At 38.3% G+C, this 17374-nt stretch overlaps 3 protein-coding genes across 4 annotated transcripts; all 3 read left to right on the top strand.

Moving 5' to 3' along the window:
• Positions 1 to 1475: 1475 nt before the first annotated feature.
• On the top strand, positions 1476 to 6018 carry LOC135607905 (cytochrome b5-like). The gene is made up of 3 exons (XM_065100119.1): positions 1476 to 1666; positions 5376 to 5442; positions 5528 to 6018. The coding sequence occupies exons 1-3, from the start codon at positions 1580 to 1582 to the stop codon at positions 5776 to 5778; spliced, it is 405 nt and encodes a 134-aa protein (XP_064956191.1). The 5' UTR covers positions 1476 to 1579; the 3' UTR covers positions 5779 to 6018.
• Positions 6019 to 7235: 1217 nt separating this feature from the next.
• On the top strand, positions 7236 to 8876 carry LOC135607579 (aldehyde oxidase GLOX-like). Its single transcript, XM_065099527.1, has one exon. It carries the CDS (start codon positions 7236 to 7238, stop codon positions 8874 to 8876), a length of 1641 nt encoding a protein of 546 aa, XP_064955599.1.
• A 1765-nt stretch (positions 8877 to 10641) lies between these two features.
• Positions 10642 to 17120, top strand: LOC135607904 (uncharacterized). 2 transcript variants are annotated; one of them, XM_065100116.1, is made up of 10 exons: positions 10642 to 10772; positions 11281 to 11306; positions 11778 to 11862; positions 11943 to 12152; positions 12618 to 12740; positions 13670 to 13727; positions 13805 to 13878; positions 14207 to 14295; positions 14364 to 14436; positions 16815 to 17120. In XM_065100116.1, the coding sequence occupies exons 1-9, from the start codon at positions 10689 to 10691 to the stop codon at positions 14431 to 14433; spliced, it is 819 nt and encodes a 272-aa protein (XP_064956188.1). In that variant the 5' UTR covers positions 10642 to 10688; the 3' UTR covers positions 14434 to 14436; positions 16815 to 17120. The 2 variants fall into 2 exon arrangements, with proteins under 2 accessions (XP_064956188.1, XP_064956189.1); XM_065100117.1 differs by lacking the exon at positions 14207 to 14295.
• The last annotated feature ends 254 nt before the right edge of the window (positions 17121 to 17374 follow it).

Raw genomic sequence — 17374 nt, 5'->3', positions numbered from 1 at the left:
CATATGAACATTCTGATTAGCTGTCGAGTTGTCTCAGTGTGAAGGTTATGGGGGTTTGCATGGGGTGAAGGGCATGCTGCTATCGTCCTTCTCTTTGCGTTTCCCAACGCCGGGGGTGGTGTGGGGGTCCCCTTCTCAATCCATGTAAAACAACCACAAGCCTCCAAGCTCCAATTCATCACAGGGATGGGAGCAGCAGAGCCGCCCTCCTCTCTCTCTTCCCCAACCCATGCATGCACGCTGTTGTAGTAGCTACTCTACTTCGCAATGCATAGGTTTGACCTTCTGGCTGTGGCTACACAGCCATGGCTCCCCGCGTCGTGCGTTGCATGCACTCACCTTAATCTGCGCACTGTAACACCAGCAGTGCCAGACACTCACTGTCGGCATTACCTTGTTCTCCATGGACAAGCCAGCTAAGATTTATCTCTCACCATTGCTGCAAACGATACTTACTCCTCTTAGAGAAGAAGAGAGGGAGAGTGACATGTACGCTACGGTGGGGGAATCAGAAAGAAGGAAGAGGGTGGAATGTGGTAGACGCAGAAATATCACGATGCAGGTGAAGTGGCCATATATGTTGTGTTGACTCCCTGTCATGTAGGGTTTGGGAACGAAGGATTTGTCACATGGACTTGTCTGTTCTAGATTGGCTTCTAGGGTTTGTAGGTTGAGGGACTGAAGGATCTGCTGTGCCATACTTGTAGCAAAATGGGAACGTATACATAGCAACGAGATCAAGAAGCTTTTCTTAAGGTAGAAACATGAGAAGATGTTCTCTTCTAACCAAAGTTGAATGTTCTAAGAACCTCAACCAGAACTTCATTATTTTCAGTTAATCTACACTTTCTTATTTTGAGAAATTATCGATTACCATATTTTTTTTAAAAAAATATCATAAAAATATTTTTTTCTAAAAAATAATTTTGCTGTTAATTTTGAGAAATTTTGTCCTTTGATTGCTTATGCCTTATTATCCTTGTTTCGTTCTATCATTTTTACTTATTCTCTCATTTTTTTTCCTATTATTGTTGTTATTCTCATTTATAATTTTTTTTACCAAGATCGATCACAAGGATAATGAAAATGATAAAAGGTCGGGAGCTCCATGTGCCCTCCCTCCGTCGAGATGATGACAAGGGATCAATAATAAGACGAAGATAATAAGGGGGCAACGCTCAAAAATCTAAGGATAAAGATAAAGGACGAAGGCAAGGATAAATCCATAGTCTAAGGGAAAAGAAAAAAAAGAAGAAAAACTCTAAAAAAACATTTTATTTTTTCAAAAAATTACCCATATATATATATATATTTCGGCAAATTTATGAGGATAAATCAGGAGATGAGAACGGTGGGGCTCACACCTCATTTGAGATGGGGGTAGGCCGGATAAAGTTTTGGGTAGGTCGTCTGTATGTCCAAAGAAAACCAATCAATAGTCAAATTGATGGATATAATAAGAGAAGTGTGTTCACCCACCGCCGTGCCCACCAAACCCTCCCCATCCCCTTCTTCGGATCTGTCTTCTGCATCGGTCTCTCCGCGTCTCAGATCGAGTTCGAGGGAGGGAGAGAGAGAGATGGGGAGCGATGCGAAGGTCTACACCTTGGCCGAGGTCTCGGCGCACAACACCCCCCAGGACTGTTGGCTCGTCGTCAACGGCAAGGTCGGTATTCATCTCTCCTATTGGATCCCTTCGATCCTCCCCAGATCTGATCACTTTTTCTCCTTTCTTTTTGGATCCGGTGACGTCTGGATTCGTCTGCCTGCTTGTCTGCAAAGTGTACGGCCTTCTGACCTTGGCCTTTCGGATCATGCCATCGTTTTGACTTAGAATTGCTGTGCTTATAGTTAGTCGCAGATTTAGATGTTGGGCTAATATTTGGAAACTTCGGAGAGAAGCACGCCTGGAACGATCCAGAGAAGATTAGCGATGCCCCTGCGACATGCACAATTCGACAAATTATCTGAAAAATGTTTTTCTAAAATCGTAGTAGTTTGTCCAGGTTTTCCTAAAACAACTATCGGCTATAGTCGACTTATTGTTCTACTTAAAGTTTCCAATCACCCGAATTACATGTCTCATGTCTGTCTGTGGGAACATAGGGCATGGATTTTCCTGAGTACACATTATTCACTCACTTAGGAAGCTTGCTTTCGTCTTTATTTGATGATATGTGGGAACTGGTCATGTTTATCTAACCCAGATGATAGCCAATTCTATTTATCATACTCATCCTTCCAACATATCTTTCTGCCAATACAGAGTCACGTGAATGACGTGAGAAGATTGACAAATGAGATCTGGTATTTTTGAGAAAATTTTCAGTATATTGACACTTATTTGACCCAAGAAGTGTGGTAGAAATGAGACCTGATCGTGGTCAATGAACCATTTAACAATAAGAAGATAAAAACTACAAAGAATGTGTGCCACGTGGTTTTGCTTTTCTCCAGTATCAGTTGCCATGGAAGTATCAGAACGCAAAGTTGTAGCGCATGAACCAAATCCAGCACTGAAACAAGATTTGGGGAGAATTTTGATGCATGCGTGGTCTGTGAGCTCAAAGTTTTTCCAAATATGTTTGTGACTGCAGAAGCATTAAAGTAACCTCGGGATGTGTTTTTGACTCTACACATGGAAGCGGTCATCAATAGTTGTGGATACTTATATACTCAATAGTTGCCTGAGAAGAAAGACCACTAACATTGTCCACTTTTGAGAGGACAAGTCCTTATCTGTAACATTTAGAAATTTCCCTATAAGCTTTGATGAGATCTAGAGAGAATTGAGATTTTTTTTTTGTATCGTGATAAAAGGACAAGAGAAAAAAAGCAATTTGTGAAATAGGAAAGAAGTGAATGTTAGGCATGAGATCAAATTTCTTTCTTTATGAAGTCTTTTGACTAATGAGATATTTTTTAATTTGATTTAAATCTGTTCAAAGATGAAATATATTTACTGAAATTTGATTTTTTTTTTTTCCCCCTTGTATCTTCATCTCTACGCAAGGGAGGTGAATACATTTTGAAATTATCCTATAATTTATTTCATCTTTGTATATGGGGTTAATCAAGGGGCTAGAGAGATATGTGTCTAGTTCTATAATTTGAAGCATATACATTCAACTCATAATGAACTGTAGTTTTACTAGTGTTATTGCCTTCGACATTTTTGAATGCAGGGAAAGGATCCATGTAACCCATGAAAAATAAGTAGGATTCTCTGCCTTCTCTTGTCATTGTTGTCATCATTGTGTAACTTTGTCTAATAATTTAGTCATCTTATATTGGATGGCTTCTCTGTTAATGCTTTATATAGATTGAAAGCATAGCATCAAATATGCATTTCTAGGATGAATATTTTAACTATCGTCCCATCTATCTCGTAGCAATTCCAATATCTTTAGAGTTGTCTCATATAGGTTTCACTTTCCAATCCATTAGAGGATCCTTATTAACAGATATGTTATGTAATTCTTTTCAACAATGAAATTGTGCAAATCCCCTTTCCATGCTTTCCTTTTTCTCCATTACAGAACATTTGAGGTTAGAGTTGCAAAGATGTCTGTCTCAGTGTCCGCTGAAAAAATCGTTAGAATCTTTATAGAAATATTGTAATTATCAATGACCAATATTGCTTTTTGTTCCTAAAATACATGATAAGCATTATAAGTTATTTCTTCACATCTTCTTAATTCTTGATTAGCATTATGGGCAAAGTCAGAACGACTAATACTGATTGTAGCTTGATATCTACCATTTTATTGTTGGTGTTTTAATTCAAGGAGATAACGAATGTTATTCTCATATAGATCAAGGATCACATGCTCTATGTCAGATGTGTTGGATTCATCTTTGCATCACAAAATTTAAGTATTTTTATCCACTTTGATTTTCTTTCCTATAAACAAATCGTTCCTATTGCAAATAATCCTGCAATAAGGAAAGAATGACGAGGATGGCTAACAAAGTTGTGGGTTTGAAAAGTAAATTTATGTTTTTTGATGTTAGTGAGAGATACTTGCAAAAAGTGAGGCAATGCTTTTAATAGAGTTGTTTTGAAGAGTTTCATAGAAAAATTCTAGAAATCTTAGAAAAGTATGAACTTTGCCTTTCTCACAAATAGTTAAGTAGTGAGCTGATAAATAAAAAAAGCTGCTCTGTCATTGGGATTTGTAACAACTAGAGATTCATTAATTGATGGACAATAGTACTACTTTTCCATCCATATCACTTCTGAGATGATATGATGAAATCAATGCCTTTTTGGTCTTCATAATTTGCTTCCATTAAAGAAAATGCCACCAACTTATTTCTTTATATTGGCATTTTGATGTCCTGGGATACATAAGAGGAGCTTCCTTCTATCTAAATGTGCTTTTCTTTATATTTGATTCTTTGGGAATTTAAATATTTTAGTATGATAGGGGATTGGTTATAGTCATCACTGAATCTTTTATGGAGTAGTGATACCATGGCAATCTTCTAGCCCTCTTTTCTTTTTTTCCTTACCTTGAGATAATTCCTGCAATGTAATGTTGTGAATTAGTACTTGGAGCAACATAAACTAAATTACCAATGGACCATTAGTCTTGACATTCGATATTGTTGCTTGGTTATCGGCCTTTACTTTTTTTTGTCAATCTAGACTCAGACCTATAATTCGGCATCTAAACGGAGTATTATGTTATGAATAGTCACTTTATAGTCATTATTTATTAAGTTCTTTATTTACTTTTGTTCTTCTTTACTATGTAATGAGAGTTAAAACAATCACTTAAATGAGACTCCCAGGATTACACATACATTGATATGCTTCCTTAACGATGTTAATTCTGCACCAAATGCTCTCTTTTTTGTCGTAAAGACTTTTTGTGGAACCAATATGCTTCTTTCTATTTAATTAATCATTGTACACTCAGCAAAAAATTAAAGTTAATAAGCCAGTTGGATATGTCTATGTTGAAGAAGTGCCTGCTCTCAGTTTTACATACATAATTCTCTGTTGATATAATCGTTACTAAAGAAAAATGAATGGGAAAATTTTAGCGTTTTTAAGAGTTGCAATGGTGAATATGCTTAGCTCTTTCTCCTTGTAGTTTAAACACAAAAATTTGTTGGCTACACTAAAAATGCTCCCACGTAGCACAAATGGAAACTTCTAAAGAATGTGAAGTCTTTAACCCCTGCTTTCTGAGTAGAGTTTACTAGGCAATAGCATCAAAAATATTAATCACTTCATTTGTTGGTGGTTTGTGTATAGCTTGTTTTCTTGTTCTCAAAAGGCCATTAATAGTGCTGCTTAATCAACTATCATTTTCAGAAGTTTCTCATGTGGTATGTTCTCGGTTTTGATAAATTTGTCTTTGCAGGTTTATGATGTTACCAAATTCTTGGAAGATCACCCCGGGGGAGATGATGTTTTATTGTCATCGACTGGTAAATATATTTTATGTTATCCATATCTCCATACAGCATCGTCATTCCATGACTTTCAATGTTGGACATGTTTTTTCTTTGTTAGGGAAAGATGCAACAGATGATTTTGAAGATGTTGGGCATAGCACCACTGCAAGAGCAATGATGGATGAGTACTACATCGGGGAGATTGACACGGCAACGATCCCTGAGAAAGTCAAATACACCGCCCCCAATCAACCTCACTACAACCAGGACAAGACATCCGAGTTCATCATCAAGCTCCTTCAGTTTTTGGTTCCACTAGCAATCTTGGGACTGGCTGTTGCTGTCAGAATCTACACGAAATCAGAATGAAGTAATTCATCGTCATAAGATGTTGCAATAATTAGTCAGAAAGCAGTGTTTGCAATCTCCTGAGTTACAGGTTCGTACACTATGGATTGGCTTTCAACTGCTTGCATGTACTTCATTTTATGGTCATCTGTTTTAGTCATATCATAGTACCCATTACCACTGAATTAAATGGCCGAGAAATGTAGTTTGTCTTTGTTCTTTCCTCTTCTAAATGGTGATGAACCTGCATGTGTTTTTCAATTACTCTTTCTATAGTGCACGTATCAGTTCTGATCTGAAAGTTTTTCCTGGTTTTTTGTTAGAATAGAGGGACTCATACTGTCAACTTTGCAATGCTTCATGCATGTCCCAGATAACGTTACTGCTAATATTTAGGATGTACCATAGTTCTATTAGGGATAATGCCTTGATGGATGAGTAAATTGAAACCCTAATTATATTATGGTCGAAAACCTTTTGCAATGGACTTCTCTTGGATCTGATTATGACAAAGAAATGTGAGCAATGTAGGTTTAAATTCTTACCACAAATAGATTATGATATCTTGGAGTTTTATACAGCTTAGGATAAAATGGAGGCAGTTTTGATACCATTCCCCACAAGATAATCCATTCATTAATTTTTTTATTGTGTTTGAACCAATCAAAATATTGAGATATTACATTTATTACCCATACTTTTTTTACTTTGTATGTGATGAATTGTTCCTCTATTATGTGCATTCGATGAAAATTGTGAATAAGAGCATGCAATAATCTAGAAAAGTGAAAAAAATTATATCTTTTCTTTTTAATTTACTCCTTTAATTCAGAAATTAAGTAACATGCATTCTTTAATTCAGCAAATGTATTAGGTAAGGTAAAGAAATTAGCATCATGCAGTAAAGACATAAACACATACATTATATCGTTACTAATAAGAATTCTCTCCTATTAGAAATAAGTTAAGAGGAGAAAACCAAACAAAGAAAAGGTGTTTACTCCCTGAGAATATATAGTATTTACATATGGGAATATTTAAGTCCCCAAAAAGATTTGCATGTAATCTGTCTTCAAGAAAAGAAACCTACGACCAATCTGACGGAATCGCAATCACGATGTTCTGTCGACGTGAAATCACTGCGTATAGTTCTGCATGGTTAATAGCAAACATTCTCCTGCACGCACGTCAATCTTCCTGTAAGGTAATCTTAAATAAGCTTAACTAAGACGAAAGCTTTACACAGACGGCTACAACCGTAGCTGAAAACGCTCTTTGGATGATCCTAAAACATGCCAGAATCTTCATAGAATGAAAAGAATACCTTTCCTTTACCCCTTCAGATTTCCCTCCTTATATGCCCAACCATCATTCCTTCTTTCCTTCCTCCAATTAATCTTATACTCCTCAGCAGTTCTTCCTATCTTTCCTCATATACGGAGATATCGGTCATCAGTGATCGGGGTCTCTCCACTGTGATGAGCGGAGTAGGAAGACTTGGGTTGGTGCTGTTGCTCGTCCCATGGTATGTTGTTTGGTCGGCTCGTGCAGGAGGATCGGGGAGAAGAGGAAGCTGGGAGCTGCTCCTCGACAGCACCGGCGCTGTCGCCATGCACATGGCGCTGACGTACTGCAACACCGTCGTCATGTTCGACCAGGTCAGCGCCGGGCCGTCCGGCCTCCGCATGCCCGGCTGCGGCCCTGACGACGACGGCAAGCGTTCCTGCTGGGTGCACTCTGTCGAGTACGACATCGCCGCCAACGCCGTCCGCCCACTCGCCCTCAAGACCGACCCCTGGTGCTCCTCCGGCGCCTTCCTCAGCGACGGCGTCTTCGCCCAGACCGGCGGGTACGGCGACGGCGTCCGTAGAGTTCGGTACTTCGACCCGTCGGATCCCCTGCCCCGGTGGAGCGAGTCGAGCGAGCTGCTCGTTGACAAGCGGTGGTACTCCTCCGACCATGTCCTCCCGGAGAAGGACCGCGTGATCGTCGTGGGCGGCCTCAACGTCTTCACGTACGAATTCATCCCGAAAACCGCGCCGAAGGAAGGCGCGTTCGAGCTGCCGTTCCTGCGCCAGACTCGCGACAAGAAGGAGAGCGGCGACAACCTCTACCCCTTCATCCACCTCTCCTCCGACGGAAACCTCTTCATCTTCGCCAACCACGACTCCATCCTCTTCGACTATAACCGGAATCAGGTGGTCAAGACCTTCCCGACGATGCCCGGAGGAGGCCCACGGAACTACCCCAGCACAGGCTCCTCCGTGATGCTCCCGCTGGACTTCAGCGACGGGTTCCTGAAGGTGGAGGTCATGATATGTGGAGGAGCCGCCACCGGAGCCTACCGCGCGTGGAGGCGTGGCAAGTTCTACCGAGCTCTGAGCTCATGCGGGCGGATGGTGATCACCGACGACGAACCCAACTGGGCGATGGAGGACATGCCCGGGCCGCGGCTCATGAACGACATGCTCCTCCTCCCCACCGGCGACGTGCTTCTCATCAACGGCGCCACCCATGGCTGCGCCGGATGGCGGAGAGCCAAGAATCCATCGTACGCCCCTTACCTCTACAAACCAAACAACGAAGCAGGGGAGCGGTTCTCCTTGCTGAACCCTTCAAGCATAGCCAGAATGTACCATTCCACGGCCATCGTTCTTCCCGACGGTAGGATCCTGGTGGGAGGCAGCAACCCCTACAAGAACTACACCTTCGGCGTCCCATACCCGACCGAGCTAAGGTTGGAGGCGTTCACTCCCTACTACATGGACACGTTCTTCGACAGCAGAAGGCCGTCGAACCTGTCGGTCCAGTGCGGTGAAGGCCGTGACCGGATCGGCTACGGCGAGAAGTTCATCGTCCGGTTCGAGCTGGGCCGGAAGCCGGGCAAGTTGGAGTTCGTCGTCTACGCGCCGCCGTTCGCGACGCACTCGCAGTCCATGAACCAGCGGATGCTGAAGCTTGGGTGCAGTGGTCTGGTGAGGGAGACGAACGGGGCGGTGCATGCGGTGCTCAAGGCTCCGCCTTCTTCCACTGTAGCACCTGCCGGGTTCTACCTGCTCTCCGTCGTCAATGGAGGGATCCCCAGCAAGTTCGAGTGGCTAAGGTTCGCTCATGAATGAAATGGCTTGGGAATGCGAGGATGAATTCTTTCTTGGTCGAAGTTACATGCCATTTTCATGTTTGGAGGATTCCAATCTGTTCTTTGGGTAAGAAAGTAGAGCTCAACACATCTCCTGACGCAAGTCATATTGATCATAAAGAACAAGACGTCAAAACATCAACCAGAAATAGTTCACCAAACGAAGCAACCAAATCAGAAGCCACAAGTTGTCAAAGGTGCAATTAAAGATCATTAAGGCTGGCTTCAATCTTTGGATTTTGAATCAGTGGATTATTTGAATTGATGAATCAATTTATCAAAGGATAACATAAAACCATATATCTCAATAATTTGAAGTTGATTGCATAGATCCGTAAACAATCATAATAATAATACTAAAATCAATTTTTTAGCAACTAATGATTTCATCATTAAAACTGATATGGATAGTAATTACGATAAGACTCGGCTGACGTCAGCCGACGCCTCACGCCTCGATCGGTGCGACTGCACTCGGTCAACCGAACCAGAACACTGGTTGAGGCACATTAACGCCTACTCAGGCTTGGTTCTTCACGCCACGCCAACCCCCATGTCAAACGATATCAGCCTGCCTCCTGCAGGCGGGCACGTCAAGTAACACCAAACTCCCCTATAAACACCCTCGCATCCTAAGCGGAAGGGGAAAAAAGGAGGGACACAAATACTTCTTCATCTGAAACCCCCTCCACTATCATCTAACTCGATCGTCGGAGGGGTCGAGCCGAGTGCCTCAGTTCGACCTTTGTGCAGGTTCGAAGCCGAAGGTCCCCGCAGGACGCGCAGGCAAGGAGTTCTTACCCGGAAGAGACGACTACACTGTCTCGATTGGACACCGCCCCCGACCTCCTCAACGGGCTTGAGGAATGCCCCCGGGGAGATCCTCGTCGTCCAGACCCAAACCAAGCCGTGTTGACCCCGAGGCCACGACATAAAGTTGTTCACACAAACAAAAACAAATAGATGATGAAATCAACAAGGCATTCAAATTAATCAAGAAGATCAAAGAAATGAATATATATGTATATATATACATATATATATATACATATATATATAAATAAAAAAAAAATATATATATATATATACATACATATACATACATATATATATATATATATATATATATATATATATATATATATATATACATATACATATATGTATATATATATATATACATATATATATGAATACATATACACACACACACACACACATATATATATATATATATATATATATATATATATATACATATATATTTATATTCATATATATATGTATATATATATTTACATACATATATATATATATATATATATATATACATACATATATATATATATATATATATATATATTTACATACATATATATATATATATATATATATATATATATATATATATATATATATATATATATATATATATATATATATATATATATATATATATTCCCAAAATGATATGTTCTCCACTAGCAAAGCTATGTGAGTTGGGAATAAGCTATACGAATATTAAATTTATAATTTTTAACATAGCACATATTTAATTTGTAGTTAATTGTGTACAGAATTAATATTTCTTAAGAGATAAACATCCATTAGTAGGTGTCATATTAAGAGACTAATCACAAATCAGATTGCTGAAGAGGATAACGGATGATATATATGTCCATATCGGGCGTGTGTACAAAGCCGATATATCGGGTTAAGTGTGTCTCAACCGAAGGGAAGCATTAAAATTACGAACCGCCCCTTTCGTCGCCCTTCGCTTCCTCCGAGCGCCATGGGAGGAGCGGTCGGAGCGATCCCCATCCTCGTCGCCGTCCTGGTCCTCTCCCTTTGCCTCCATGGATGCCGATCTGTCCAGGTTCTTGAATTGTCGCTGTTCCCTCTTCCTTGATTTGGTCTTTTGTTTGATGATACTACGGTCAAATAGCAAGGGTTTGTTGTGCTTTTTTTCAACGAAACTCGTCACGGTGTTGCCGCCGATTGGGTTTATTTTACCGGTTAGGGTCTTGAATCTTGTTACTTGATGTTGTTTCGATGCGGAAAAGGAAATCTTGATTCCGATCTAGACACAGTTGCTGCGATTCGTTGATGCTCTTAATAGAGGAGATGCCTGTTCAGTGATTTGCATAATTCTGATGATGGCTTCGGTTTCATGCTTGTTTGATTCTTGACATCTTAACTATAAATTTTACTTCTTGTCGTTTGTTCTTGCTGCAATTAAAATCCGTTCCTTCTTTCTGATAAAGAAAATTGGTATTCGATCCTTGTTGAATTAATTCTATACATTTATTCTTTCTGTTATGACTGTAATCACTTTCTTGTAGTGTTGATCCTATTTAACTCTGTTTTTTTTTTTTGTGTTCTAGGAATTAAGTGGAGTTGCTGGAATCCGGTAATACATTTTACTTAATTACATTGTTTGTTGAATTTATTGTTTATATAGTTTCTTCAAATTTTTTTTGAGTATATAGTTTTTTTTTCTTGAATTTCTTGAGTATCTATAAGTTGCACGCTGTTCATCCTTTAGTTCCTCAATTGGTCAGCTTCTTACTACATTTATTCATGCGGATCAGTGGAGAATATTTGTAATTTCATAACTACCTGTCATCGGAGGAAAGCAGAGTCTTAAATTAATTGGAGTACTTATTTCATTCTTGTGTTGTAGAGAAACATCTTATTTATTACTATTCCTGGTTCGAATGCATCAACATCAACAAATAACAATCTCTGATGCTCCAACAATTTGTCAGATGCATGGATCTTTTCCCATCATTGAGTTTGCTTATGATTCCTGGTTTGCTTGTTTGTATATGGTTTGAAAGAGCACCGATTTGTTCTATTAATGTTTGCATTTCATTTTCAGAACTCATTTACAAGATGATACAAAAAAGCATGAAGTACATTGTTCTAGAGAAAGGAGTAGGATTGCTTGGAAAATTATTGAAGAGGCATGGACATTATACTGGTTCTAGTTATGTTGTTTTTCATTTGGATGGATGTCTCTTATAAGATATCAGTGACATTGCAGTATTTAATGCCCTTCGTAGAGCAAGAGCAATATGAAATTTCCAGTAAGTGCAGGCTCCATTCTGATAATGATATGTTCCGGGAACAAGAGCAGCATAAGATTCATGTGGAAACAAATGAGTGGCGCTGTGGCTTCTGTAAGAAAAGCTTCCGAGCTGAGAAATTTCTCGATCAACATTTTGACAACCGACACTATAATCTGCTGAATTATGTAAGTGCAACTGGATAAATAATTAAGTTGTTGTAAATTCTATTTTACTAGGCTTTTCAAATCACAAATTTTCTTATATTAACAATCTATTGGATTTACTATAAAGAAACAAATCTGTATTTCTTATACTTGATCGGAATTGTCCAGCTCCCATCTAATGAGTATACCGTAGAAATCAATATCTATTATGCATTCAAAATGCTGGTGCATGTGTTTTAATGTATCCTTATTTTGTTATAAATTTTAGTGAAGATACTGCTTTTTCTTTATTTTATTCTTTAATGGCTTTTATCTCTAAATGATATTTTTATATTGCTTCCATCTTTTTACTAGTTGTCATGTATTAGGCTATGCTGCATAGATCTTTGTGACCTTACAATTTTAAATACTGTGTTATTAGTACATTTCTCTGTTATTTAAAGAACTGGTACTAGGTTTGAAAGTTCAACTGTTTATCGTATTCAGAGCCAAGGACAATGCTTGGCAGACTTGTGTGGAGCACTGCATTGTGACCGGATGGTCGAGTCCAAGAAGTCCAAGACTAAATGCAATCCAGCAGCTGCTGCTCGGAACCACCATCTTTGTGAGGTTCATTTCATCTCATGTAATTTTGTAATATCTTGATATACTGAATTACCGATCAAGATGCTTATGGCTTATCATAATCTACATGATAGAAATAATCTGGTCAAAATTGATCTGCATCTTTGGCATGTATGTCTATGGTTGAATTTGACACTGTTCAAAAGTCTGCTGAATTTGTTATCAACCCTCCATGAATCTATGTTGTATTGAACATGCCAGAGTTATGGAAATTAAGTTTGGTGTCTGTTTCTTATTTAGGAAGCAGAAATTCATTAAAAAGTAAGAAATGACGAGTCATTGATTGATGCCCCTTAATTTGGAGGATAACTATGACTGTTTGGAAAGTTCTTTGATCATTAAACTTCAAGTAGTCATACTTACCTGTTTCCTTTTCATATTGGTCCAAGATTGACCAACTGGCCTTTCACAGGTATTGATTAAAGTAATTGATGCATCAAAGAAAACTAGATTGGTAGTATGGTATTTCAGATTCTGTAATGAACCAATGGCAGCCATCTCCTGACCATGTACATATCTTTAATATGAAAGGTTAGCCAAGCCTAAATATTGGAAACTTCTTTGTCCTTGATACAGTCCAAGCAGTTTTAACTTGTTCATTATTAGTTAATTAAATCAAGTAACAGACTTATGCTCACTGTAAAGGTCAATTTCATAGCAAAGGTAGTTTTGTGGAAATAATTAGTCAGCCTATGTGCATTCATGCCTGAAGAAATCATATGGAGTTACAAGTTTCTGGATCTCATAAAAAATGATGTCAGCCGTCTTGTGACCAGAAATTAATTATTGTTCCAAGTGCTTGTCATAGTTTACTTCGTCCTAGGCAATGAAGAACCCTTTGTATGATGTATATAGATGATAATGTTTTTCATTTTGTCCCTATTCAGTTAAATTGTCAATATCTTTTTATCCAGAGCCTTGCAGATAATTGTTTTCCAACCAACCAAGGTCATTCGGCAAGTCGTCTTCATGGTATGCTTTTAGCTATCTGAACATGTCAGACTTACTGTTGAATCATTGATTATTTTCTGATGGAAGTATATTTGCAGAATTTTTCCTGCGTCAGTTTTGTGATGCTCATACATGCACAGGGGGGAAGAAGCCCTTCTCTCGGGGTGGCAAGGTAAGGTTTAGCTAGGTTTTTGGGTTTACACAGCTAATTATGCTTTATTGTGATTGGTATGGTTTCAGGCTGTGGGGATTGAGTTTGTGTGTAATTCAGAAGTCTTTGTTATAAAGTTTAGTTCTTTGAAAGGCAATAATAGGATTGATGTTTTTCTTTTTCTTTTTGTTTGTGTTTAAGCTCACTTTTGTAGTATTGTATGTTAATCTTATGTTCTCATATATACACTTGTTTACATCACATTTTTTATAAGTTCTTTATTTAAAACCAAACAAAAAATTGACACTGTCGATATTCTCACTGTAACCTGTTGCCTCTTCTTTTGCAGAAGCAATCAAGTGTCCTTTACCTGGCTGTTTGTATATTGATAGTGATGTTGTTGCCTCTGTTCTATCTAATGGTTTATTTGCATCAAAGGTATTTATTTGTCTAAAATCATTGTATTATTAGTTCTGAATGGTGCTCACATGATTTTGATTTTCTAGAGAAATGAAGAAACACATCCAAGACTTGAAACGCATCCGAAAAACAGGGCGGAAGACAAAGCCTTCATAGATGGTAAGAACTACATAATGCAGCAATTTGACGAATATTAAGGGACAAATCTTTGACTTGAAATTCTTCTTAGCTACTAGCATGTTTGATCTTTCATGTTATGTCGTTAATCATATGCTTCTACCTATATATATATATTTCATTTTGTGTTGCAAGATCTTTTTCTGGATTTGTAATTATTAAAGAGTAGAAGTTGAAAATCTCTCTGATGTATCTTATTCATGTTAATTACTACATGTATAATAATTTATCAAAAATTTTGTTATTTGAAAATCACATCCTCCTACCTTTTTATACTTCAAGTTGCAGCATAGGTTTTATGGGTTTCTATTATTACTAACGAGTACAAGTAAAAAATCTTTCTGCTATACCTTTTTCATGTTCATTTCATGTTATGATAATTGATCAACAATTTTGTTGTGTGTTTTTTAGCCATTATCATCTTGGACAGCCCATGATGCTTTGGTATTTTGTTGATTATCAAGTTAGCTTGGGAACATTTTGTCAATTTTCTTTGCCTTTTTGTTTGGAGTTCCCATGACTTTGAACATTTCTTGTGTCTTCATGTCTGTACCAGCTAATTATCTTTGTCGTTCACCAAATGCCCCTTGTATCAGGTTTTTTTTTATAATAGTCCTATCTTGTTTTGCTGAATCATAGCATGTTGACATGATTAAACTTAATTTTTTTTGCATTTTCAAGGGTTTTATTTAGGTGATCCTTTTTGCTGGATCTCACTCTTCTATCACTTCATCTGCATAATCCCTTTAGTGGTGTCATAACTATCTTTGAACCTTGAAATCTTCTTTATGGTTGCTGTTTGTGCTGGTCAACTGGTATCATGAGCCATGCGACTTGTCTGGCATATCCATACAGGCATGTTGGGAAGGCTTGACAAAGTTTAGGTGAAACGAAAGTAAGTGGTAGGCAGTTACTAGTCTGTGCTGCCATCACCACTATTAAGATCATCAACATTGTCAAAGTATCACCATTATATGAGCTTCAATCAAAGTGAAGGCAGTGATGAAGGGGAGCTAACATGAAACTCCAATAAAAAAAATAGATTTCATTATGAACCTCAGTCACATTCAGCATGGTCTTCTCTTTAGAATTGGTGATGCTTGCTTTATTGTGATCTTTGGTGAACTTGTGTTCTCTCATCATGAAACACAGGCTTTTGGTCTCAAGTAACATTGACACCCCATTCAAAATCATGTAGGTAATGTCTATCTATTTATTTACATTGAGCATTTTGCGTATTATGTGCAGAATATTTGACTAGGACAATTATGGGCTTACCCTTTTTTTTTCTTTGTTGGTTGTGCACAAGTGGGCCAATTATTTTTTGCCTTCACAAATGAAGTACACCATCTGTGCTGAAATCAAAATGACATGGACCATAATGTCAAAGTCAATTAAAGATGGTTTATTTTGTTATTAATTGTACATTTTGTTTACCTTGATGGCTTGATGTAATTGCTGTAGTCTTTTGCCTTTGTCTTTAGTTAAGTGCTTATAATTGAGTCTTCATGGTAATTCTGTCACTTCTAGATATTTTCTAGGCAAAGAACAGATAAAGCTTATCAAACTGAGTTAAGAAATTATAATTGAAGCTTCTTGAAGATTATCAATATAATGTTTTTCTTTGAGTCAGGATGGGGAAAGCTTATCAAGCTTTAGGAAGTGATGACCTTACACTTTGGCCAATTTCCCAAGTAGCAACTGCCAGATTGCCATGCACTCTATGAACTATGCAGTTATCTGACTCCCAAAATTTATGATATGCAGGAAGGAACATCCTGATTTTTGCTGTCTTATAAGTTCCTGAATTCTCTGCCTCTTACTGCACATATACTTTTGGAAATAATTGTTTATTCTTTGAACTTCATAACATTCTGTATTCTGCACAAGTTGGCTTTTGAGTATCCTTGCCTCCCTGTATTGGAAAACCCGTTCTTTACGCATGACCAAATTCATCGAAATGCTTCCTTGTGTGCTATGATAGTCCGTTTGCTAGAATCCCTGTAGGATGAACACAGATTCATCTGAGTCGATGTTGGGTGTCTTGCTTCAATGGAAATAACCATTGTTTGGGGCATTTGTACTTTCAGGTGACCAGTGGTATCACACACTATTATTGGTGTGCGCCGACTTTTTTTTAAGAAAACTAAAAACTCTTTGTGCCATTGAGCTTCGAATTGCCAAATTATGAATGCTCCTCTTAGCTGCTCAGCCTGAAGTTGACGGCATCAGTCGAACAACGATTAATTGACTAATTCGTCAAAGGACTCTTCACTTTTCTTTTTCCATATGGCTTTTCTAAATGCTGATAACTCAGATGCTTTGGTTTCTCATCGGCTTTATTTGATGATGGTTTGCAGAGGAAGGATGAAACAAATCAGCTGGTGGAAAGCTATGGAGTCACCCCCGAATCCAGTGTTGCAATATTGCCTCTGCATGGGGAAGTTTTGTATTATGCTTTTTCAGATGTGCAGAAATATCCTCTCCTGATCTTTCCATGAACACAGTTTGCCCAGAATGCACTCTGAATTCTGAAGCATGCATTCTTTGTAATGTGTAATTAATTAACTGACTAGCCCTGTGATTGTGGTGGTCATTTTGACTTCAGATATTTTATCATGAACGGAGGTTCAAATGAATTAACTACAGACTACCCTTTTCTTCAACATGATTTCTCCAATTAAAACAATTGATCATTTTGGTGTGGTAGATTCCATGTAAGATTGGGGTATTATGTATGGAGGCCTTTCTTTACCTATAATTTTACTGCATTCAACCGTTACATACTATGCATATTAGATCCTTATAATAGGATTTGAACATCCTGTGTTTTGATCACCAGCCTGTTTACTTGGGGGAGAAGTAATACATCCATAGGTTGGTTTTTCTGATGTGCCTATTTGGAATCCTAGAAAAGAAA

The sequence above is a fragment of the Musa acuminata genome, chromosome BXJ2-3, assembly GCF_036884655.1.
Source record: "Musa acuminata AAA Group cultivar baxijiao chromosome BXJ2-3, Cavendish_Baxijiao_AAA, whole genome shotgun sequence".
NCBI lineage: Eukaryota > Viridiplantae > Streptophyta > Magnoliopsida > Zingiberales > Musaceae > Musa > Musa acuminata.
The sequence above is the reverse complement of the archived record's forward strand: the minus strand, read 5'-3'. Positions and strand labels throughout refer to the sequence as shown.